The sequence below is a fragment of the Zonotrichia albicollis genome, chromosome 2, assembly GCF_047830755.1.
Source record: "Zonotrichia albicollis isolate bZonAlb1 chromosome 2, bZonAlb1.hap1, whole genome shotgun sequence".
Taxonomy (NCBI): Eukaryota; Metazoa; Chordata; class Aves; order Passeriformes; family Passerellidae; genus Zonotrichia; species Zonotrichia albicollis.
In genome coordinates this window covers 34,460,369-34,485,756 of record NC_133820.1, presented here as the reverse complement: position 1 = coordinate 34,485,756, position 25,388 = coordinate 34,460,369, and the positions used below count along the sequence as shown (strand labels likewise).

Here is a 25,388-nt window from a genome sequence, read left to right as displayed (position 1 = left end):
AAAATGGGCCATAGAAAAAATAACAGGAGAAAGGAGAATTACTGGCAGTGTTCAAGGTCCCTGAAATAGCTGGGAGTTTGCTGTGGAATTTCCTAGCTGTTAGTACGTGAAAGAGAAGCAGGACTGGCAGCAACTGAGTCTGCATGGCATATGAAGTGTTTGGGTATCAGATAGAGATTCAGAAATATGGAAAACAAACCCCACCTTCAGGGATAAGACCTGCTGAAAGAGAGGATATGACATTGGCAAAATGGTAGCAGAAAAGGAAGACAGGAAGGAGAGAAGGTACAGAGAATGGGAATGGTGAAAAACAAGGAAAGAAACAGTGGTGAACTGCTAGGATTTTTAAAATGCCAGTTTTGTTATAAACTCAGTGTATGACCTTGATGACAGGTAAACCTTTCCAAGTTTTTCCTCAGATTCCCATGTCTGTAAAATAGATACAATAATTCTGTACCTCAAGATTCTTACATGGAAAGTGCCAAACAGCTATTAAATATACAGTGTAAAAAAGTATCAAATAGTCATAAAAGGAAAAAAAGCCAACTCAAAAAATAATCGCTGGTATCTGTGGAATAATGTCATTTTGGGTGCAATAAAGAGCTATGCCATTTATATTCTTAAAAGGAGTCATGGCTGAGAAAAGCAGCACTCTCTTATTACCACTGAGGTCCCAGCAGACCTTCCTACTGAAAGAACACACTGTAAATGAATAAATGCTGATGTGATTGTGATAGTGATTGATGAAGGAAGATCAAGATCTCAATGCGTTCAGCACTGTGAGCACCCAATAACCTTACTTGAGAGCCTCGAATTCAGACTGCAAGGAAAAGACACTAAAGGATAGAGTAAGCTGGTAAGAGATGTAGATACAGCAATGAAATTGCTTTTTCTGGTTGGGTTTCATCTTGGTGATGAGATCTCATCATCCTGGTCTCATGTTTATAGGAATCTGGATCTGTGTGTTGTGTATGAAAGCAGCCAGCAGTGCTCTGGTGTGGAGGGCAGAGGCCATATCAGGGAATTCGATGAGCAGTAACTATATGCAAATTATTACCTCTGCAGTGGATGACAGCAAAGGAATCTTGGCAACATTCTCTCCAGGAATTTTTTGTTCCTCAGGGAATCTTCTGACTAACTGAAGGGCACTTATGAGTTACATTATTTCATTATTTCTGCAGCTTGGGCACTCTTTTGCCTGCAGCGCTGCAGGGATCTTGCATGCTGCTTGGGATTTTACCAGTCAGCTCACTGGAGTACTGAAGCAAAGCAATGAAGCCAATGCAGCAAAAATGCTGATTGTACTACAGTCTGGGAGAAATTCTTTTCGTATTCAACTCACGGCAAAGCCTGTTACAATGTCATAAATCCTCTGTAGCAGGGAGAGAGGGAGAAGAGAGAGAAGCCTGCTGTCCCTGCTTTTCCTGCACTGTCTATTCTCAGCACTGTGCGTCACGCTCTCCTTCACCATTCTCCATCACTTCTGCACAGCTCAGGAAGATTCTGACATCTGGGTCTGCAGCGTTAGGAGTTAGCAAAGGCCTTTTCCACCACAATCCAAAGATCACAAAACCCGGAGAGAGAGTTTCTTTCTGTCACACCACATGTTTTTGCTCTGAGTAAACTTGACAGAATAGAGACCCCCATAGTGCCAATATTAAAAACAATTTTCAGAGTACAACAGCACTTTAAATGGGGAAAAATGACACAGGGCTCTTGGAAGAAATAAAAGCAAATGTAAATGTCAAATTCAGTTAATGTCAGGAAACTGTATATTAGGAGAGATTGGTTCATAGCAGTTATTATAACCACTGGCTAAGAAATAGCTTTTTGTTTTCTGCTGAATACTTGGTAGTTTTTTTCCCCATCTTCTCCCACAATAGCACAAAACTGTGAGTTCACCTGTGAAAAGACAGAGAGCAAGAAGCAAGCAATAATATTTAATAGCTGGAGAACATGGGTATTTGCTTGGAGTTGCAAGACATCAATTGTCAAATCCATAAGGAGACAGTAACTTAACAACTGAGTTTACAGCATTAGGCCAGAAATACCAAAAATGAGCAGAAGGCCAAAGAGGAATATGAAGAGACAAAGTAATTTGTTTAAGGATTCAGAACACTAGAGTGGCAGAGCTATCTTGAGCTATGACTAAACCCCTTGTGTCAAGATTTATTAACCCAGGATTCCAGGATTTACTAAACCAGCAACTCCGGCTGAACTGTTGATATTCTGAAGATTAGGCTTAAATACACAATAATATTGTTGGAAGGATGATACAAAAAGGGTTTTAGGCAATTCACACAGTTCTTTTACTGGGTGCAAGGTTGCCATCTGGAGAGCTTGAGCACGACTGGGCTAGGGACATGGATCGTTTCAAAGGCAATTAGTCTAACCCATTCCTGACATAAAAGAACACTGGTGCACTCCTTTTAATTGATGAGTTTTGGATTCATCATAAAAATAATGAGGTGAGAGCTGGGAAATGTGCCAAATATAGGCTGAGAAACAGCCTGACTTTCATTGCATGTGTGGCACGCATCTGCATCCATGTTGCTAAGCATTCTAATGGCACAGAGACAGGACATGCCTCCTAAAGTGAAAAATACACTTTTTTCAATATCATGCTTTGAAGGGTGGAGTGATAAAGAGAGCTACAGAGCAAGGAGTGGTCAAGTAGCAGAGTAACAGCAGCTTTGATTCTGTTACCAAGTTCCTCTGGTCACAAAGATATTACACTTGTATAACTCATGCTTTCTGTCTGCAGGTGGAAAATTGACAAGGTGTGCATTCTCCATCCCTGGAGATATTCAAGACTGGATGAAGCAATCTGGTCAGATCTTCAGCTAACCCTGATTTGAACAAGGAGTTGCTCCAGAAACCTCCAGAGGTGTCTTCCAACCTGAAGTATGCTGCACCCATTGCAACTAAAGGATGGTGTGGTGTTGCCTCCCATGCTCAGCAGAATAGCAACTTCTGGCTTTTATTTCCTGGCCAGAGCAAAGTATCTGATCTCTGCTGAAGAAAACATTTCCATTTTTCATGCTTCACCAGAAAGAATCATTGGGTATCGCTACAGAAGCAGGTCAATCCCATAGCGCAAGACTTATCCACAAGCATTTCCAGTTAGCTTAAATCATGAACTTCTAAACCAATGAGTGCTGACACTTCACATTGTGCTGTGTGGACATAAAATGTAGCGCAGCATTTAAGCGATGAGCAGAAATTTCTCTTAATCTTGTCATATTCCCTTGAAGGCAATCATGAAGTACAACACAAACTATTCCCTACTGCCTGTCATGCCTTACCTTATGAATAACCCAAACATACAACTTTGCTTCCAGAGATTTTTAGAGCTCTGCTACTTCTTTTTTGCTCTTTCCATGTCTATCTTTCCATTTAGCGTCAAGTATTTTCTCTTCATTTATGCATATAAACCACATAACACCAAGGTTGTGCGCCCTCAAGGCTCCTCCTCCATGCAATCCTTTCTCATGATAAACAGCAGTTTAAATGTACTAAAGCTGAGAAGAGACACAGGGAACATGCTGCCCTAATACATTTACTGGAGCTATCAATGCAATAAAAAAACTAGAATGTAGCACAAAGAAAAGGATGTATTATTCTGTGGATGTAGTTGGCAAATCATGGGAATTTGATGTGATTAGAAAAGCTTAAGGCAGTAACAGCTTTGTGGGGACTTTCCTGCTTCTCGGTGAGCACAGTTACTGCTGGTATCTAGTGTGGTGTCAGACACAACAAAAAAAAAATACAAGAGTGCTCACACAAACATGCCCTATCATGTGGGTTGGCATAAAGCTCAGTAAACTGTGTGGTGCAAAGCCAAATGTTTGAAGGTTGAGAGTAGGCTCAGAAACTTCATGGCTCATGCAAATATAACCTAGATAGCAAAATCATGTTTCAGGGGCTCCCAGTTACACTTCTTGTGGCAATGAGCAGAAGCTGTTCTGGCCCAGTCTCCCAGAGGGGTTAAATTAATAGTAGACGACTCCTTGCAAGAGCAAGGTGATGGAGTAAAGTACACCGTGGATGAGGATTGATCATGGGAGAGCAGAACTACTGCAAAAAAAAGGGGCATCACCTTATTCTTAAGGACTAGGGGGGCCAACTTTTGTGAACACCAGAGTAAAAAAAAGCTGTGTCTTGACAGAATGGTGCAGAATAGGTTAAGCAATTACATTTTTGATTATATGCAAACTCTATCAGAATGGTATCTGAGCCTGAGCCATGTCAAACCTGCCTGTCACACTTACTGAAACAGTTCATCACCCAGTTGAACTGCAGGACTATCAGGACCTTTATTACCTGACTCTGCTCTATTTGTTTGAACAGATAGAATGACCACAGAGACTGGGGATCAGATATTGTCACACTCTCCATATCTCAATTTTTTATCTGCAACCCCAGATATTTCCCAGGGGAAGACAACCTTCCAGTGAGCTGTCAGTGCTGTCACCTCTGTACAGCAGCAGAGCAGGAGCTGCACCTAATTAGCTGAAGAAAGTAACAACAAGGGTGACCTCCAGCCACCCCCTGCTTAAAAGACAAAGAAGCAAGATCTGTAAATGCCATGTAAAGAGGGCCTGGCAACAGCAGCTGTCAATCACACTTGGAGAACATTTATAAGTGAAGGTGAGGAACTTGCAGCATGAGAAGGCAGATCTGACCTAGCTTTCGTCCACCTGGCTGAGATACCACCAGCAACAAAGGGAGTCTTAGCAGCACAAAACAAAGGCCACTCAAACAGACAGGGACCCTGGTGGCTCTCTGCTCTGGAGTGCTGGCACGGTGGGATAAGTCCCAGAAGGAGGGGAAAAACAGAGACAGAACAGCAGGGTCTTTTCTGAGGCTGAGCAGACAGTCCTCAATTGGCACAACTACAGAAAGCTGAATTTATCATCCACCCACAGACTGGGATTGCCGGCCTGAGCACCTTCCTTGGTAGCTTCAGTTCTCATAGGCAGCAAAGAGGGGTGGCATGTAGGAAGGAAGAAGGGTGAAGCAGCCTAGGAGCTGGGAGGGCACAAGGACAACAAAGCAGGGGGAGTCAAGGAACCAGATACCATCACAGGACCACGCTATTATCTCAGTGCAATTGCCAATAAGCCACTTCTGGAGCAGAGCAATCTGTCCTGTAATGACAGGGTTAAGTTTAAATTGGAGAGAGCTTCTGGGACTTTTTCACTTCCACTGTCAAATCTCTGGGGCTGGCAGTTGCTAATTACAATAATATGAGGTGACAGTCACATGAGGAGTGATGGATGGCTGAGCAGGGCTGAAAATCCAGACGATCAGATCACAATGAATTATAGTGGCAGGGTGCAGAAGCCCCTTCTCCAGATTTTCTCTTGCTCTCTCCTCACTTCTTCCCCCCACCATCTGCAGCATCTCAAAAGTAAAACAGTAAAGAGAAATCATTCTCATGAATAGAATGCAAAATAAATGGACAGTGCTGGGAGCTGGGCTTCAGTGTCACTCCAGCTATCCAAATTCACAAAGCACGCAGCCAAAAGGGACCAAATAGGCATCTCATTTCATTTCCCACACAACATGGGCTGCCAGACAGCACCTGACTTCAGTGACTGTTACAGCAAAATCATTATGAACTCTTAAGATTTTATTTTGACACAAAGAAGCCTACACAAAGAAAGTACAAAACTGAAATAAAACACCATGAGCTCTGAGTATTCCAACTCAGAATTCACTTTGCATGGGCCTGAAAGATCATGCAGAGATAGGGTCCTTTGCATGTAAAACTGAGATACTTCTAAGTCACATTGTCAGCTCTTTTTCCTCTTACCTACCTCAGAAAAAAAATGGCTTTGGTTCAGCCCATTCCCAAGACCAGCAAGTGAATTACAGCTACTGCCATTCTCACATAAAAGATCAGTTCAGTCCTGACCTCAGGCTTACCCCATGGGTCAGTGCAGAGTTATTATTAGTTCAGATTTTCCCCTCCAGCATTTCACGGTGATGCTATGAGCTGCTGGTCACAGACTATGGGAAAAAGGCATGTGAGAATTTTCTAAATATACCAAAATTCTCTGAAGGTGAAACCCACTCTCCATCCACAACAGATGGTTTGCATGACAAGCATCACAGCTGATCTCTTAACACTGCTCGGTCGGACACTGACAGTCACGCCCCTGGATAACATCACCCATATTAAGCCCCAGGTCAGTAGTCCATGGATTTTGAAAATGCTACATCTGTCGGCTGTGGCCATTCCTAAAAGGTGTCCCATGAATTAAATTGAAACAGAAGTAACCAGTCCTTACATGGAAACAAACATTGTGTTGGACTTTCAAAATTTAAAAAAAAATGGGGCTGGTGCCTCTGTTGTATCTCTTCTCAGATTATGAAGAGTACCTCAATAATACTTTGATTGCTTTTTGTAACTTCTACTTTTAAATGTAACATTTTTCCTCCCTGTTTTATCTCAACAGATTTTCTCAATGTTTCAATAATCAGCTGAAGCTACACATTCTGAGGCCAAACTTAAAACAAGTTGAAAGACAGAAAGGGTAATTTATCATATACAAAATGCCTTATGTATTAAGTTTAGTAGCAATTGCACTCAAATGTTTAATGAGACCACTGGAGAAAAAAGTCATAAAGTTTTAGAACCTTTCTGTCTGTGCTGATCTGGTGATGACTGCTCTTCCAAGAAAGGTCTCCTGCTGTATCAGGTGGGAAACAACAAAAGCACAGAGATAGACAAGTGTGAATTCAGCTCAAAGACTAAATATAACTGTTATATTATTATTTAATATAAATTTTTATATTAAAGTCCACAGACACATGTGCATGTGCAAGAAGGATAAATGATGAAAAGGGGATTACTCAGCTCAATTTATAAAAAGGTTGTGGCAAAATGCTGCCTGTAAATCTAAAAGAGGTTCAGCACTGATTCAGCCTGAAGCATCTGGCTCTTTCCTGAATCAATGTCCACTGAATTTCCTGTATCCTCAAGGCTTTTTAAATTTCTTTTGCCAGCTTCACCTTCAGACACTGTACTCTGACAGTCTAGGCTTAATACAGGACTGGACCTAAGATTTGGTATGGATCTCAAGCTTATTTGCTAAAAGAGATAGTGGTTACAGCAATAAGAACAGACTTTGTTAGCAAAAAGTACTCAGAAAAACCTCCTCACTTTTAGCAGTAACATGACTTGAAAGGTACCATGCCCTGTCTTGACATGTGAAACTCTAAAGGCAAACACTTCTCAACTTGGCTTTTGCTTATTGTAAGGATCCTGGAAGGATCACTGTAATCACAACTTCGGGGATTGAGTATTTTAACATAAATTGTAAGAGTTACTAAGACAGGGCAGCAATTACAGTATGTGGAGCAGGCTAGGGAGGAGCAGTTACACCTCTGCTCTGACAAAAGCCGGATTTCGATTGGGATTAAACCATAGAGGGGGTTGTTCAGTTTTAGTGGGTCTGAAGAACAACAATGAAAAAAGCATCAATTTCTGTTCATAAATTGTGCATGACTTCTTACAATACATATGTAATAGTCAGGTTACCAGGCTCCTCATGCCCGTATTTGACGAATGGCTGTATCAGAACTGGTTAAATGACCCTTAGCAAATCTATGTGAAATTACTTCTGTGGAGAGATCTGTGGAAGTCTGTAATGATGGCAATTGGTTCTTGGGTTATTTAACACCAGAATATTCTTGGTAGCCATTCTAGGATGTTTGTACAAACTCTACTGTTGATGAAGATGCCTTCCATTGCAAAACTCAGCTCTTTTCCAGTATCCAACTTTTCCCTAGTCAAAGGGAAGATGGGGAAGGTTTGTCAGAAAGGTCTGTGACTGTTGCTTTTGAGCAGTTTTTGGGGGTTATTTGATCTTGCAATGATGATTAATCTATGATGCAGTTGTTTGCTGATTAGCTGAAAATTAAGTTTTCAAAATAATAGATCTCAGACTCACAGAAGAAAAACAGTTATCATGGCATCCAGATGGTTTCCCAAACTGAAAAAAATTGTTTCAGTTGTTTCTTTACTAATGTTTTGGTGCAGCTTTCTTATCATTTTCTCAGAGACTTTGTGACTTAAGTTTTGCTTTTCCTGTTTGCTTCTATTTTTTAATCCATAATTTAATAATACATATGCTGGAAGGAAGCTATTACAAAAGCAATTCAAAGGCTTATGTTAACTTGGAAAAATAGCACTGCAGCAAGCACTTTTTTTTCTCCTCAGCAACATTCCAGGTGGTATCATATCAGAATTTTCTACAGCTATCTCCGAAGAGAACACAGCTCTGCAATATCCTCCAGTATCACAGTATCTTAAGTAGTAGCTTCCCTTTCACACAAAAGGAGCTACACAAAGTAGAAGCCGAACCAACATCTTGGTAGGGAAGGAGCAGGAAGAAAAGGTTGGGAAAATGTGTGCTTTCCCAGGACTGGAGTACGATTTTAAATTCCAGCCCAGATGCTGAAGTTTAAAATCTCTTTCTAGCCCTGAAGTACTGGTGAACATTGAGCAGATAACTGGACCCACTGTGGAAAGGATTTTAACCTTTCCTGTTTTTCAAAAAGATGGTTCAAAAGGCTTAATCAAAATATTTTGAGAACATCAAGTGAATGGAGCTACACAAAATATCATTAATAGCTGGAAAACGTAACAAATTAATTCCAGCCTTCACCATATACGTTATTCTGAAAGAAGATAGCATCTCTGAGCTAAAAAATTGACTAGGATATATCTTTACCCCTTATGAAGCAGTCTTTCAGCAGCTTTGTCCTCCACAATACCAAGGTCTCTGTAATCTCATTTCAAAAATATAATACAAGCACCTCAAATCCTCAAACTTTTATGATAACTGACAATGTAGGAAGCTTACTTTTATGTATATATATATATATAAATTTCCTGCATTTCAAAGTTTGAGGATATGGGGTGCCTTTATTGTGTTTCTGAACATATATATATAAATATATAAGCCATGCTACAAAGATGACAGGAAAAGTAATCTGTAATTGAATTCAATTTACAACTCCTAGATCATTCAGCCTCCCTGACTCATCCAAGCCACTCTGCTTTATCAGAACTGCCAGCATCACACTGAGACAGTGTGCAATAAAATATGGAAAATATGTTCACAGTGTGTGACCTCAGGGATGATATGAGCTGTCATGAAAACCTCTTTCTTCTTATGGTGAAATGCCACAATGCAGTTCATTATCTTGGAAGCAGACATATATTGCTGCTGCTAGTGGTACTGCTTCTGCCATACCTGTTTTGTGTACAGAGGATTTCAGGGATCAGCATTACACACTCAGCCTCCTTCACCAGCCCAAAATGCAAAGCTTCACTTCTGGCCATAGTCCTGAGTAATAAATATGAGATGAAAGCTCTCCTATCTCTCCCTATAAATGGTGAAGTGCTGTGAGATAACATCCTCATATGCTCCTTCTGCCGTCAAAGTGGGGTAAAAACTGGCTGCCCTTGAGCCAGTCCTTTGCAGACACAGGAACTTAAACAGCACAGATACTCCAATAAAACCACATGATACTACTTTCATGCAACTCAGTTTTGTAGACACAGATCTAGTTGTACCTGTCACTGACCCAGCCTGAACCCTCACTTTTCTCATTTCAGCTCTAGCATCTTTATGTATGCCAAATAACAAATAGAGCTTTACCATTCTTTCTTCTATTTTAGTATAGAGCTTGGGCTGGCTACTGTTATGCATTCAAATAATACTTCTGCATCTGTGATTTTAGTTCAAAGCACTGAAATCTTTCTGCATTTCATGCCTGTGTCATGGCATGGCAAGAAAATACTGCAGCATTTCTTCTAATGTTCCAAAGCACTAATAACACCTGCATCACTGGAGTAATGGTGCATCTACTACCCTTAGCAGGAGAGAAACACAGAATAATTCAAGTTGGAAAGAAGATTCTTCTTTAGTCCAAGCTGTGTTAAAAATTGAGCTAACTCCAAACGTAGGCCAGGGAGGCAGGGTATCAAGAATAATCCCTTTTATCTGTCACCAGTGGGCAGGACAGAAATTAATTTTTTTATGTGATTTAAATGCAACGTTTCTTAGAGCTGATGGGGAAAACAATTACCATACAATATAGATTCCACAGCATGGAAGTAATAATGAAAGATTGATCTTAGCACCTCATATTTACTACTTCATTGATACTTTCTGCTTTTCCAAACATTGGATATGCAAGGCTGATATTTTTAAAGTCAAATTAAAGGGTAGGTAATTTCTGAGAGGGACTGATTTTTAAATATCAGGGTTTTTGCAGTGCAAACTGTAGCAGAAGACAACCAAAGACACCAAGCTGCAGATTTGTTTGCAGCTCAAAAGTACTGGCTCATCAACTGTTGTGCTTGATTCAGTGGCCAGAACAGAATAAGGCTTGCCATGTCTAAACTGCCACAACTGCTACAGGGAGTTGTTGTTCCACATCTGCTGTGTTCACTGTCTTCCCTGCAGAGCAGCCAAGCCACTTCTTGATCACAGTGCAGCGTGGAAGTGCCACTCTACCCACTAACTGGGATCAGGCAGGGTAGACTGTATGTCAGAGGGGAAAACAGACACCTCAAAGCTTCACACGCATGTGAAAGGTAGACAAAGACTGCCTACTCTCCATAGATCCTTCCTTCCACCTTCTCTTTCCCTCTTGCCTGTAATCTTGTGGGTTGTGTAAGAACTTTGTTACCAGCAATGGTGCTTATAAGGGGTTATGTGAGGTGAGGATCATATGTATATGATGTATTTTCTGCTAAAATATCTTCCAGAATGCCTCTTAGGCATCTACAGCAGTGTGCAGCATTCCCTGATGTGACTGTGTGTTTAAGGAAGTAAGAGAGGGAAAAATACACTATTGAGTTATCTGAAAAACTCATGAGAGATTGTGCAGCTCATGCACTCTGGTGCTCATCACATAACTACGAGGGGTTTTAATCTTAAATTTCCACTCTCTTAAGACATTGGGTACCCATGTCCCCCACTGGTACCTAGGATCTAGAGGAGGGCAGCTGAAGGAAAGGACTCTTCTCTGCTGTCTCCATAGTCCCCTTCCCCAGGCATCTAGGGATGCTGCAGCTGGAAGTGAGGCACTGAGCCACACCAGCAGCTCTCACCATGCCTTGTGCATGTGGATCTGCACTGGCTGTAAGCACAGACAACTGAGATGTTGCTGCACTGCTCAGGAAAAGAGCCAACCACCACCTACAGTTTTGGTGAACAAGGATCTGCTACAAGAAAAACTATTAGCTAAAGGCACAAAAGCATCTGGTCGATGAGGCTAGAGGCAGTTCTGAGACCTGAAGTTTGTTAGTAAATGCACCTACCTCCTGGGATGCTTATAGTCCTGCAAAAAAAATGACCAAGCAGGATAGATTTGGAGATCCCTAGAGAGGAACAAGTCCAGTTACTATCACAGGCCTTTCTGTCAGTACCAGCAACAGAATAAAAGCTCATAAACTTTTTTTTTTGTTTCTTTTCCTTTTTGCTGTGCATGGTCCAAATGTGGAAGAGAGGTAGTAAAAAGATTTGAGAAGAACTTTGCTGCAAGAAATAGCCTTTGGATTTCACTAAAAGAGACAGAACCTGAATCTGGAACTGTTCCAAGGGTTATACATTTTATTAGTAACACAGCAGAGGCAACATAGGCATGGACTGTCTTATTAAAACATGCTCAAGTTCCAGAGTTTTCTATGGGTCAAGTACACAGTTAAGTAAAGAACATCATTCCAGACTTCCCTGAAAAGAATGAGTTCCTGATAAAGAAATTGCCTAAGGATGTTGTGTATAAACACTTTCCAAGTGGCAAGTCTGGTTTTGAATTTGCAACACAGCAGTTCCTCAGCAACAGCCTTGTGTTCCTAGCCCATGATAAAATCAAGGTAGCTTCAAGGCCCTAGCTCAAAGATTTCAGTAGGCTCTGGTCACGCATGAAGTTTTTCTCATTGTAACTTGCTTATGTGCTTTATCCTCAAATTAAAATATCTGCTGAGTCCACAGTTTCCCAGAGCTCACATACTGTCACAGCAAAATCAGTTCTGCTTGGAGGAAGCCAATGTCCTACTTCTCAGGGTGGGCTGTTTCCATGCCAAGACAGAGTCTCAAGTCATTTGGGCTCCACCTTGCCTCCAACCAAACCAGCTCAAAATTTCTAAAGGAGTTTTTTCAACAGAAACAGTGAATTCCCTCACCTTGACCAATTCTCTTCTTTCTAGGCACTGGCAGAATTATGACACATACATTTAGGAAAATGATGATGGCCACACACACATTTAGGAAAAGGAGGATGGCCACACACACAGAGGATCACATTTGATTGCATGTTGGAAATGATGGGAAATGGCAACTTCAAATAGAGCTTTAATTTCAAATAAAGTAGTTTCCAAACTTAACCGCTGTCTGGAGGATGAAAGTGGCATGTCTGTGACAGTTGTACTGTGACATGTAGCTTGCTGTGCTCAGTAGCTCTGCAGTGAAGGATCACAGATGGTTTGCGGTGCTGGGAAGACCCTGCTCTTAGGGACTGAAGTCTTACTGTACTTGCAGAATTCCACCTTAAAAGTAATTGGACATCTCTGTAGCTCAGAGGTTTGCTAAGCAATGACACACTACACTTGGATTTGGAAACATAACATCTGGAAGCCAAATGTTAGAGGCAATATAAAAGGGCCAGCCCCACAAACCAGAGGGGCACTTCTAAGCCAGGAACATCTTCAGGATGGACATTTTCCTTCTCTGTGTGTTCCTGCCTCTGGTGACTGTGGCATGGGGCCAGTACAGTGACTATTATTATGGTCCCTATAATTATGGAGATAATGATGAATGGGTCAATGTGTACCGGCAAGGTTTCAACTTTCAGTGCCCGCATGGGCAGGTGATCGTGGCCGTCAGAAGTGTCTTCAGCAAGAAGGAAGGCTCTGACAGACTGTGGAACTATGCCTGCATGCCAGCATCCCAGAGCCTCGGTGAGCCGACAGAGTGCTGGTGGGAAGAGATCAACAGAGCAGGAACCGAATGGTAGGATAACCCCAGCCATCCCTGAAGGGCACGGCCCTGACAACACCTGTGGAATGTGGGTCCTAATACTGTGGTCAGAGCAATGCAAATGCATATGAATGCCATGATAACCTGCAGGTTTTGCTGCCTTAAGACTCTTTAATCACATGCATTGGAGCTGATCAGCATCACATTTGTCTTCTCTGTAGCAGTTTCTTGCTGGAGGGTGTCAGGGTCCTTCGGTCACTCACAACCTCAGCTCTGAAGTGGTTTGGTGTTGCTATTGTTTCAATGATGAGGAAAATGAGGCAAGCACCTATTGTGAGGAGAGCATAAAGTCCCTCTTGAAAAGTCACATTGAATCAGTGACTAAACAGGGAAACAAATTGCAAAACTCCTCACTTCATCCTCACGCTCTGATCACTCTGATTAGGAAAAATAATCTCTGTATTGCACTGGCTCTTTGCTTTGTGTTTTTGTTGCTAAGCTTTTTGGCTTAAGCATAAACAAGTGCTGTTTTCTAGTTGTGCTGTTGTTACAGGAGCCAAAAATCCACACTAACAAGTGATGATGGTGGCACATATATCTGCATGGTGATAGCAGAAGATCATGTTAATTCCCTAATAGCATCCGTTTGCTTAGCTAGATGTTACATTTTCCATTAACCTTGGAGGCACAGGTGATCACATTATGTGGAGACAATAATTTCTGGAAATATGTATAGCATTTCATATTTGGGCAGAATACCCAGTATTTAATTATTTTCTGGGGTTTTTAATGAAATGGGAAACAGAGTATTGGACAAATCTGGGATTGAAATATTCTTTGGACAGAATGAAATGCATGCAGTAATGAGTATTTTCAAATACTTGAAATAGTTTTGCCCCAGAAATTGCATTGTGATTTTTTGATTTTTTTTTTTTTACATGGGACTATGTTAGCTATGAAATGTGAAGTTTCTGCTTTTTTAATGATTCAAAATTTTGTTCTGAATTAATATATTCTTTCATTTACCATGTGACACATGCCTATGGCTGATGCAATTGCTAAGGGAAAAAACAATTGACTCTATGTTTAACTTTGGAATAAAAACTGAAAAAAAGGGGGAGAGCTGCAAAACAGGCAGAAAGAACGCATTGTGATAATCCTGGACAACTCCTTCATTTTTAATATACTTATGCAATTTCTATGTATTGCATAGTAATTTTGAATTAGACATTGCTTTTTGTTCAAAATAAACTTATTTTTTCACTCTCTAGAACTCTGTGGCAGCAATTGCTCAAGTTCACTTTTCACAAAGAGGATAGTGTATAAGGCTATACAGAACATTTTCTTCTGCTATGTATCCATTCATCACTGTGCTCGGTATGTCAGCATGACTACATCCAGAGTGTATTATCTGAATCTTGTTTCCTTCATCTCTTAAAAAAATATCTTTTCACTTTGCCCTCTTTGTTGCCTACTTTTTTCCTATAGCAAACCCTTTATTTTCTCTCTTTCATAAAAGAAACTATTTCTTTTTCAACCCCTTTTTAATTGTTTATCTCAGTTTCTCTCCCTTTACTAGTTTTTGGAGTTATTTTAGTAATTCTTCGCTAGCTTACCTTTGCAGGTGAACTTGTGCTCCTACTTACTTGGGCCATTTCCATAAATGCTGGTTGGATTCTGCAGTTTTCAGTTTTCCACCCCCAGGGCTGAGCTAGTTCTCTCAACAGTGCTTCATGGAGAGAGGCTTGCAGCATGCAAGCACACCCCTGGTAATGCCAACACTGCTGCCCAAGAGCCCAGTGACTGGAGTGAAAGTGTAGGCCAGTGTAGCCTCAAATTAATGTGGTGGCACAGATATATCCTGGGGAAGCTTTGAGAATCCTGTCTTCTCTCTTGGCATTCTTACTTCTCATAGGTGCCCCTCTTCTCTCTCTCTTCCCCATCCACCTCAGCGCTATTTGGAGCCATCCCCAATTCTAAAAAGATTCATGCAATAATCGAGTGGGAGCCCAAATATGAGTCACCATATGTACCAATGGCTCCTGTTTGGTCAACTCTCTTCCCTGCTGATCTCCCAACAAACCAATCTGTTGGTGAGCAATATGTCATTCTCAGGTCAGCTGACACAGCACTCTGCTGGACTTGCTAGTACATTTTCCCATCCTTGTAGGATGGACTAAAATATTCCTTCTTCAGCTCTGTCTCACAGAATATTTTGTCTCACCTTGCACACCACATCCAGTGATGCTCAATTGCTTGTACCACCAGTAACTACAAGTCTGCCAAGTTTTTGCTAAAATTTTGCAGAATCAATTAGGTCTGAAAAGACTTGAAATCATTGAGTCCAACCTATGACTGAACACTACCAGGTCAACTGAGTGTCACATCTGGTCTGTCCTTATACACTTCCAGGGATGGGTGAACTCCACCACCCATCCAAGCTATGGGCTGCCAGATTTTTCAGGAGTATGCTGTGGGAGCCAGTGTCAAAGGCTGCTACTCTGCTGCAATTGAGGCTTTTTATTCTTTTCCCTACCTTCACTGAGCAACGAGAACAAGCTTGCTGAATCTTTTGTAAAATCCTTTTTACTTAATAATAGGTAGCAGCTGTGCCTTTCCCTCACCCACACACCTTCAACCATGCTTTTGCTTTCAGGCTGAACATGTCTCCATTCTTCTAGTTCTCCTCTGGAGGTTTTGTATTCCAACAGTCCTAAGCAAGCACTGATCATACCTGCAGCTCTTCTCTGAGTTCCCTCTGGTTTCTCAGCCAGAACCCCAGTCAGGAAATCTAGTCGGGCAGAAACACCAAATTTAAATAACCTTTGACATATTATGCTTATGGCATTTCAAATTTCAAATGGTGATTTTCAAATTACCATTCCTGACTGCTGCAAAGCTGCACAATAGAGACAAACTCATGAGAGTTTAGAAAATACAGTAAAAAAAAAAAAAAAAAAACAAAAACAAGCTTAGGAGAGAAAATGAAGAGGGAATATAAAAGAGAAGAAAGAGTTTTCCACTCATTATTTTCTTTGGCCTTCAGTATTTGGGACAAAATGACAGAAATGGATGGTGGGACCATAGGGATAAGAGAGCTGGGGGGAAGAGGGAACCACTGGCAGAGCTTCCTGGTAAGTTTACTTCTTTCACTAACACTAGGGATTATACAGATTTAGATAATCAAACCATAAAACTTACAATCTTTCAGATATGAAAAAACAATCCAACAGAAAGAGGACAATGACACAGATCCACATTAGGCATCTAATATCTAATAATGCTTAGTTTATGGCCTTTGCCTCCTTCCAGGGTCAATGGAGAGAACAGGTACTCTAAAAACTACTCTCTGGGGCACCCCATCTCTTTCACAAGCAGACTCATGAAGACCAATCCCTTCTAACCACTACCTAGAATTACCTAGTGGCATTTCAGAATATATCTACCTACGGTGCTTCACTGCATAAATGCATCCCTGAAGTTAATCATATATATACATGCACTTCTGAAGAAATTATGTGCATTTGTGCTTTGCTGAAAGGACATAAGAAGTCTGTGAACCTGTTAGAAGACTCAAAGGGGAAATTGTGGCAATAGATTGCATCAGATGATCAGGAATGCCTTCTCAGCCTCATTAATCTCTGAATATTTTTAAAGTTAAGTACATGTGCAAAGACTTTGTTGAATCTGTTTCAACACCTTACTTCTTCAGACTAAGGTTAACTGTCTGCTAACCAAGATGATATTCAAAAGAGAGACAGCAACTGGGAGCAAGAACCAGTTCTTGGATAATTTGGAAATCCTCATGTCTAGAGTAGGGAAAAGTCTCCAGAGCATGCCCTGATTCTGCAGTCTTTCTACTGCAGAAGTCCTCGAGTTCTTCTACTCCTTCTAATTTTTATGCTGCAGCTTCTCAAAGAAACCTATCTTTTCAGGGTGCACAAATTTTATGTTCTTATCTCCATTTGTACTGCAGAAATTTTGACCTTGTTTAAATATTTCACCACCTAAGGTCTGAATGATTGAGGGTGAGACTGTTCTTCACTGCTTTGTTGAATACTACAGAGTTGTCTCTACAGACAAGCCTCTGAACAAGGGTTTTAATAAAAGCTATTTTTCTTGCCGAAAACTATCATACCAAAAGACAGGGTTCACACAAACAAAGGAACAAAAGCTTGCAAGTGAAGACAAACAGCTCTTCCCTCCAGTAAAATAAGTTTGGTTTACACCACATGATACAAATGAAATCATGCCATATCCTCATACTCCCAGTTAGCTGTAAAGAAAAAAGGAGAAGGATTTCCAGCCAAGAGCTATATTTACTCCACGTTTATTGCCTCTTTTCCTCATTTAGATATCTGAGAAAGTGTTTAGATGGGACTTGGAAAAACCAGATATAAAGATTCTCCCTCTCCACTCCCTTTCTCTCCCTCCTTTGCCCACAAACTAGGTGCAAAGACAGACTACTGAGCAAAGGATCCTCCTGTTCAGGTTCTGGCAGTACACCTTGGTATATCAGTAGGAACTATTTTTGTGCCCAATCTGCAACCAGTCCACAATTTCAGATCTGAGGCTGTATGATATTACCCAATCCCAATAATCCAGCTGCTCTTTGAAAATGTTCCCATTTGTGCTATCTACACAAGCAAGTTAATTTTCTTTAGAGCCCTAAGTTTATGTTAAAGGACTAGTGCTACAAGTCCATTTAGCACAGCTGCAATGGACTGAGTCCAGAGGGAGCATCTGAGGAGAAGAGGAATGTTTCTGTAGAAAAGGAGGCCTCGTCAGCTACTGTCAAGAAAAAATCACCAGAGTGAAAAGGGCCTTGGCTTCTATTGGAATTAAATACATCACACTGCAATGGCCTTCCCTGGGTCAGGGAGAAAACAATAAGTCATAAATGTCCCCGGAATGAAAAAAAATATTGCTGAAGATATTATTACAGAGGCTGCCTTTGGCATGTGGCATAACAACATGTCTCAGCACCCCACAACAGATAGGGAACACTCCTTGAAAAATTGGCTTTTGGAGACTGATGTGACCTAATCAAACACATAAAAGTTGCTCCCTCTGTCTGGGTGCCAGAGTTGCAGGTGTCCTGAGTTTGCCCTCAACCTCTTATGTCTGCCCATTCGCCTGTAACAGACTGACCATTGAATTAGCTCTCATCACACAATTAATCCAATTACACAGAGGGAGGACATACCACAAAGATAACTCAGGAGAGCAGTATAGGGCCTCTCCTCCACAGGGACATGGAATGACACTCTCATGTTACCCTGTTATTAGGAACAAATCACCCTCAATGCAGCACGACCTGGTGCCCACTGAGCTGTTTGTCAGCCTCTGCATGGCTCTAGAGAGCTTCAGGGAGCATAATCCCAGTCAGTGCAGCAGGAATTCAGTGCGTTCTCTAACAGCACTACTCCCTGCAGCCTAACATGGGCTTCCCTGAGCAGATTTGTAATGAACAGCCTTCCTCTTTGGGTTCTCATCCTCAGGATAACATGGTGCTGATGTAGCTGAGGAACAGGGGGGCTCAGAGGGAGTTTTCCCGGGGCTTTACTTAGAAAAGAGCAAAATTAAGGTGCAGGCATAAGTCTGAAGTGTCACCAAAACTGATTCCACTGCTCAAAACAATTCTATTGTTGCAAGCAAGGTTTGTATTCAGTCTGGCAGACACCTGTTGAGCCAATGAGGAACACGCTTGGCTGCAAAGGTTATTACTGATGTTAACAAATAACATGGCACAATTTAAGAGGAACTATAGGGTGAAACAGGTCATGCACAGATCCAAAATTCACATATGCATTTTGGGTGGGTTTGTTTCACACCAGCTCTTTTTTGGTCTCACAGATGAAAGCTCACTAGTGAAGAACAATAGCAGTTCTGACCTGAACTGAATCTGTAACATGGATGTATGCTTTGATTGCATGCCATGACAGAGCTCAGCTGTACAACACTCATTAACCAGTTCAGAAGAAAATTTGGCAGAGGAGAGGCTTTTCACAGGAATCACAGCAGGCCAGGAAGGTCTCAGATAACATATCCCTGTTGCTACACAGAAGTCCTCCCAGAATAAGACTTTCTATGGAACACTGCAGTCATTTCCCACACTGTACCCAAGGCAAGGGCAACTTCCCATCCAAGAGCACCTGATCTTCACCACCAATCTTCTCACTCCCCTCCCACCAACCAGTTCGCCTCTTCTTCTCCCAGTACCAGATCCAAAAGACAACATTTCACACTTGACAACTTGAGCCAGCTAGAAAAAGAAAACCTACCCACTGCCAAGTTTAATCCCACACAGTCCCAGCCAGTTTCTCACGTTCTCCTGCATTCACCTTGTAAGAGGCATTTTCCTCTCTTCTTAGTAATGTCAGGATTTCAGGAGTGAGGAGAACCTGGTAACATTAATATGAATACTAAACTAGCCTTAATAGTAAAAGTGCTAAAGAGTGGGTCTTGTGAAAAAAATATTGTTTTGACTTGGCTATAAATCCAAGTTCCTGAATCACTAGTTTTTACTCACCCTACTTACTTCAGGATTTGCTGTGATTCAAGAGTAGTGAATTCAACAGAGAAGGAAAAAAATCTGATATATTAAGTGTTGTTTTCAGATTAGTGCATAGAGCAACTGGCTGAAAAGGTGTGTGAGGAGGGTTGTTTGTTTCCCTTGAAGAATTACTTTCTGCTTGTAGGAAAGTGGTCAGCTGGGAAAAAGAAAGGGAAGGAAATATTTTATATGGCCTCACAAATAAGCACTCCAAGTTCTGAGAGCATCTCTTCATTTTTGAAGGAGTGTCTGAATTTTACTTGAAAACTAGAAAGATTACAGCAAATAATCTTACATTATCTCAAAGCTAAAGAAAAGTATTTCAACATCACTATTATTTTTGTTTTTGCTAAACCAAATACTGAGCTTGAATAAAAGATTACAGGACCTTGTGTATGAGACAGAAGCAAAGAGAGAGAATTGAACATGGCCTTTAATACGTATTTCAAATTTTACTTTGAATTACATTAAAACAAAAATGCAATTTAATTATAAAACATTACTTACATCCAGGTACACTTTCCATCTAAGAAATTAATTTTTAAGGCAACACCAATTATATTTTTTAATCAAACTTATTATGAGAAGACAGAATCAGAATAAAAAATAACCACACTTCCTAAAATCTGGTATTCAAATGTGAGTGCATGTAAGCATAGGAGTGTTTTGCTAGCTAGGTTTGTTTCTCAATTTACTATAGAGAGAAGTGTCCATGAGTGACATCTCTTTCAAAATGAATCTTTCCATCACAACTGAAATATATTAGTAGAAATAATGTGTCCTGTGAGAAACAACTGCTCACTTTGAAAATTTAAAAAAGTTTATTAAACCTTAACAAAAATACAACAAAGGACTACATAAGGAAAAAGCTGCAGCACTGGGAATTGCCATCGTAGATACCACATGGCCAGTGCATCTTCAAGATGGATGCTCAGTATTTTGTACCCCTGGGGGGTTTCATCAGCCAACTCTGGCTGCTCCCAAAGTCTGTCAGTCAGTTCTTCTTTGCCATGTATTGGTGGAGACTGCTTTCTTGTAACTTGATTGGAGGTGAGGTGTTGCCATGCTGCCCCCTAAGCACCAAGCTTTTCCATTCCCAGCTGTCCCATGCAAGGGGCACATGGCACAGCTTCTGTCCCAGAGAACCCCGGCTGTCTGATGGTCACAACACAGGGCGGGGAAAGGGAACCGTGCGGAGAACAGAGGACATCTAAACTATAATAACATAACTGTACATCACTAAAGCTTTTCTTAATATTCACAAAATAGTTATCTTTCAATTATGAGAGACAATCATCTTATTATCCATCTATAATGAAAAAAAACAGGCAGGAGATCTTTTCTCCTTTTTAGTGTCTTTATTAAAAGAGATCAGCTCAAGGTTGGGAGGCTCAATGGGGCCGCGGTCTCGCCGTCATCGCCTCCCAGGAGTGGCTCGCAGGAGGAGGACAGTGCAGCTTTGTCCCCTGGGGAGCAGAGCCGGAGGTCCCGTCCTCACCAGAGCAGTGGGGGAGAACCCCGGGTCACAACTTTGGGGTTGCCTCCCAGGGTCTTGCCTCTAGCCGGGATCCTTCCGTAGCTAGGTGAGGGTTAAAAAAAGGTCTCAACATCTCTGCAGGCTCTGTACTTTGTTCCTCATGTCCAGACATCACTTTGATCTCTTAATTCTGTGTTGGCTCATTGTTTTTGGGGTCTTTTGGTAAATTTGGTGGGGGTCCTCTCTCGTTGCATTCTGGGTCTGAGGTTATCTGCATGGACTCCGATGACTCTTCTTGCACTGTCCTAGAAGGGCCATCAACCTGGCTTTAGGCAGGGCAGGTACTGATACAAAAGGAGTAGTTAACGAAAATGACTGGTGATTACAATAACAAACAGTTAGAACTCCACCCTGGCAGCAACTGGTCCAACCTGTTCACTCTGCAACCTTTTAAAAAAAATTGGCAGCTTTTTCTACTTATAACATATAACTTGTCAGGAAAATAAAAACTGTAGTAGGACAAAGGCAAAGAGACAGGACTTCCCAGACTGAATGTCAATAGGTGGGAAGAGAAAAGAAGGAAGAACCTCCCACAAAGGCAAGTGAGCAGGAATATCAGACGTTGATCTCATCAGTGAGGATGGAAAGTTGCAGGGCAGTGTTGAGCTTCTGAGGGGAAATGGAGAAATAAAGTGCTCCCAACATTGCACCTATGCAAAAGAGCTAGAAAATCTCCTCTCCCAGGGGCATGAGGACTTGAGCAGTGCAAACACAGATAGGAAGGGAGAGAGATGGAGGATGAGGCACAAATTTGTTGCTATTTTACACAGCTCATCTTGCAACAGGTATAACCAATCCCTATCCTGCTGTGTATCAACCATTCTTCCATCAGGATAACACCAATCATCTGCAGCTATCCACTATGTTTACTCAGAGTCTTAGCCATATGTTCCTATGGCCTATGAGCCAAAAATCAGAACAACTTCCTATCAAAGCCCTGCTGAAATCCTCTGAGTGAAAGCCAGACTGCCATACTTGGTGTGATACCATGGCAACTCAGAGTCCCCATCACAACTGAATTCTGAAGGTCCTTGAAAGAGTCTCACAAAGCACAAGTACTGTGGCCCCATCACCTTGGGAGATACAGGGACAAATAAATGTAAATACTCTACAAATAAATGTAAATACTCTTGTCTGAACAACAGAACAAAGGGGAAGAGACAGAGAAGAGACCCTTTGGTTCAAAAATGGATGCTGAAAACTAGGCAGGGAAATTCATCGCTGCACTGGTCAAAACTGATCAGTTTTTCAGCTTTTGCATACTTCAGCCTCACCCTGTCTTTGCAAGTACTAACACTCCTGTGCACAAGTGAATGACTTTCCAAACACCAAACTCCACTAGATGATGTGTGTTCCCTTCTGGGTACTTCAGGTCTTTAGAATAAATTATGAGGTCATTGAATGAAACTAAGGGAGATTTTTGGTAATTGTTATACATACAGTTACTTCTGAAAGTGTCTTTCAGATAGATCATTGTAATTGATTTTATGAAATCGCAGAGAATGTTTGCTACAGGTTTTCCTTGATGAAAGAAAAAGAAAGAAAAGGAAAAGTGATGGAAGAAACAGCATTCCTATAATTTTCAGGATAGGGAAACAGTGAGGCCAGGAGGGTGTTTGAGAGAATGAGGACCGGATAGCTGAACCAATGACCTGTCTGTTTTCATGGGCTCCTTGTCTTTAGTCTCCAAGAAGCGAGGTATTCAAACTGATTGTCACTTGAATTACTTTGGGTATCAGTGTTAAAGTGTTGAAGGGTGTGCAGACAGAGGCATGCATGCTTTGAAACCATGTCTATTCTGCCTGGAGGCAGTGATTCACAGGTATGATAGAATTATCGAGCACACAGAAAACATGGAGCAGCAGATTTTTCTTTTGAAAATCCAGTCATAAACTTTATGTGACTCTTAAAATTACATAACATCTGAATCACAGTTTTCCTTATGTGATTGCTATCAAATAATGATTTCATCATAAGCCTAAATGCTTTTAATAAAGAATCCCTTCTCCTAGAAATACATAGTAGTGAAAGCAACCAATGAAAAAAGTTAATGAACTTCTTTTAAAAAATAGCTTCTCAAGCTTTTTCTTTTTTTATTGTGGTAGAGAAGTAGTTGAAAAGGCTAGTTCAATAAAGCCCAAATCCTCAAATACCAACAGTCATAGACAAAAATATTAATGGACTATTTTGAACTCAGTCTTATGATTTGTAAACAGTTGAGAATAATAATACCAGAACAATCTTCTTTCGTGATAAGCATACTAGAATGATTAAATACTTTAGCCTGATTAAATAGTTTTAGGTGCAACATAAATGCTAAGACATTGGTTAACTACTGCTGGTTTCTTATAGAAAATTGTTACTCTATACGCAGCAAGGGCAAACAGTGCTTCTCAGCACAAAGTCAAACCCTCAACTTGCACTCTATATCAAAAATGCTGATGCTGTTTTGAGAAATGCTTGAAACTATCAAGGAATCTAACACCATGTTTTCTTTGTGTGTTCTCCTCTCTACCCTCATTATTAGGTATCAAACCTGCTCAAACAATGGGCTGGTGGCTGGTTTCCAGAGTCAGTATTTTCCATCAGTGCTGGACCGTGAATGGCAATTTTACTGCTGCCGCTATAGCCGGAGGTGCCCATATTCCTGCTGGTGAGTTCAAGCAGACACCAAATCCATGATCTTCATTCTCCCAACAATCCCTATCAATGTCTTTGGCTACTTGACCTGTCAGAAAACTTGTCTGAAAAAGAGTTAACTGTGTTTTATAGAGCTTAGCATGTTATTTCCAGTCTGCTGCAGGATTATTAAGGATCCAAGGCTAAGGGAAAGAATAAGGGTGCAGTTACACTGAACAGCACAACACAGTAGCTGGCCCTCAGTGAAAGGTCTAGGGATCAGCATCAGCCTAGCTGCGCTGGAAACCATGACAGAAGTCTCCAAAGTGGAGTGATATTTTCCTACTATAAATCCAGCATATTTACTGGAGTAGGAGCATCTCTGTGCTACACATTTGTGCAACAATGACTTACAAGACTGAACTTTTACCACTTACCTCAGGAAAAATATTAGTAGTGCATATGACTATGCTTTCTCTCTCAAAAATGTTTAAAGATCAAAGTCAAAATGAGCTACTGATCATAAACCCAGAAGAAAAACGTGGTCTCAGCAGAGTATCACAAATAGTGCTGGCGACTTAATGGAGACTGTGAAAAAATGAGCTGCGAATCCCAAGCTTCCCATTTTCTCTAAAATGCACCACAGGTGTGGTTTCTCTAAATTAAAACCAAAGACAGCCGCAGATTTTGTAGAGGCAGCTTGTATTTCTCCTGTCCATTCTGTTCAAGAGAAGCCATCATTTTATGCTCCAGGGTTACATTCAGCTTAAATTTAGCTATTTTCCGTGATACAAAGAATAACCTGCCTACATTTAAGAAAAAAGTAAACCTGTGCTTGAACCGTTTTTCCACACCTCAGTTTTGAAGGAGGCTTCCCGCTGAGATGCATACAAACTGTTTATGTGCCTGTTGGTCTTACTTGTCTGGCTGGCTACTGGCCAAACACAACAGCACTGCCTTGCTTTTCATCCTTCAGTCTCCTTCCAGCCAGGTGGAAAATAAATGTTTTTATTATTATTATTTTTAATGCCTTTAAATTACAGGAACTGTGTAACAAGGTCTTTTAACATTCTTCTGAACATTCTTCTGCCTCCTTTCCAGCAGACATTGCCTATGTATGTTTCCTACCTGGGGGTTTATTTACATACCTGCCCAGGCTCTTCCCTCTGAGGGAAACTCAGACTTTTAAGCAGTTCTTCCAATCTCTTGTACTCCTCTAATATTGCATACATTTTCAGAGAGACAATAGAAATCTGATACTTTTGTTATTGTTGACAGTTCTACTTCCCTCAGATGTTGTCTTGACAACTGGGAATAGCTTTGTCTCTGCTTTGCAAGTTGGCATTCAGAGTAAGGCAAATCCTAATGTAAATGATTGAGGTTACTGGAGTCTTTAGTTTTCATCTCAGCTGTATACAGACTCCTATACTGCCCTTCTATTTCCATCAGTGACAACACATCATTTTTGTGCTTAGAAAGAAAGCCTTATGTAGTTCACCTGCAGTTCCATGCAGAAAAGGCAGCATTTCAAAAGCAGGTGAAGTTTTTCCCTCTAAGGAGGGTAGAAATTCCAGGTACTCACATTCTTCTGGGAGGGGAGAGCTGTAAAACTGGTAGGAAACTGTGTCACTGGCTGATAGGAGACTGTGTCACTGGCTTGTGAAAAGCTTCT

General features: G+C 41.1%; 1 protein-coding gene and 1 long non-coding RNA gene across 3 annotated transcripts in view; one reads left to right on the top strand and one right to left on the bottom strand.

Moving 5' to 3' along the window:
* The first annotated feature begins 12,692 nt into the window (after positions 1 to 12,692).
* DPT (dermatopontin) overlaps positions 12,693 to 25,388 on the top strand; it is a 28,089-nt gene continuing 15,393 nt past the window's right edge. The window contains exons 1-2 of the mRNA XM_005494054.2: positions 12,693 to 13,037; positions 23,625 to 23,750. Of these exons, the coding sequence (XP_005494111.1) occupies positions 12,739 to 13,037; positions 23,625 to 23,750 (425 nt within the window). The 5' untranslated portion in view covers positions 12,693 to 12,738. The remainder of the gene's footprint in view (positions 13,038 to 23,624; positions 23,751 to 25,388) is intronic.
* The window catches only part of LOC141728151 (uncharacterized), a 54,169-nt gene continuing 49,139 nt past the window's right edge, over positions 20,359 to 25,388 (bottom strand). For both annotated transcript variants that reach the window (XR_012578924.1, XR_012578925.1), the window contains one exon: positions 20,359 to 21,342. This is a non-coding gene — a long non-coding RNA (uncharacterized LOC141728151). The remainder of the gene's footprint in view (positions 21,343 to 25,388) is intronic.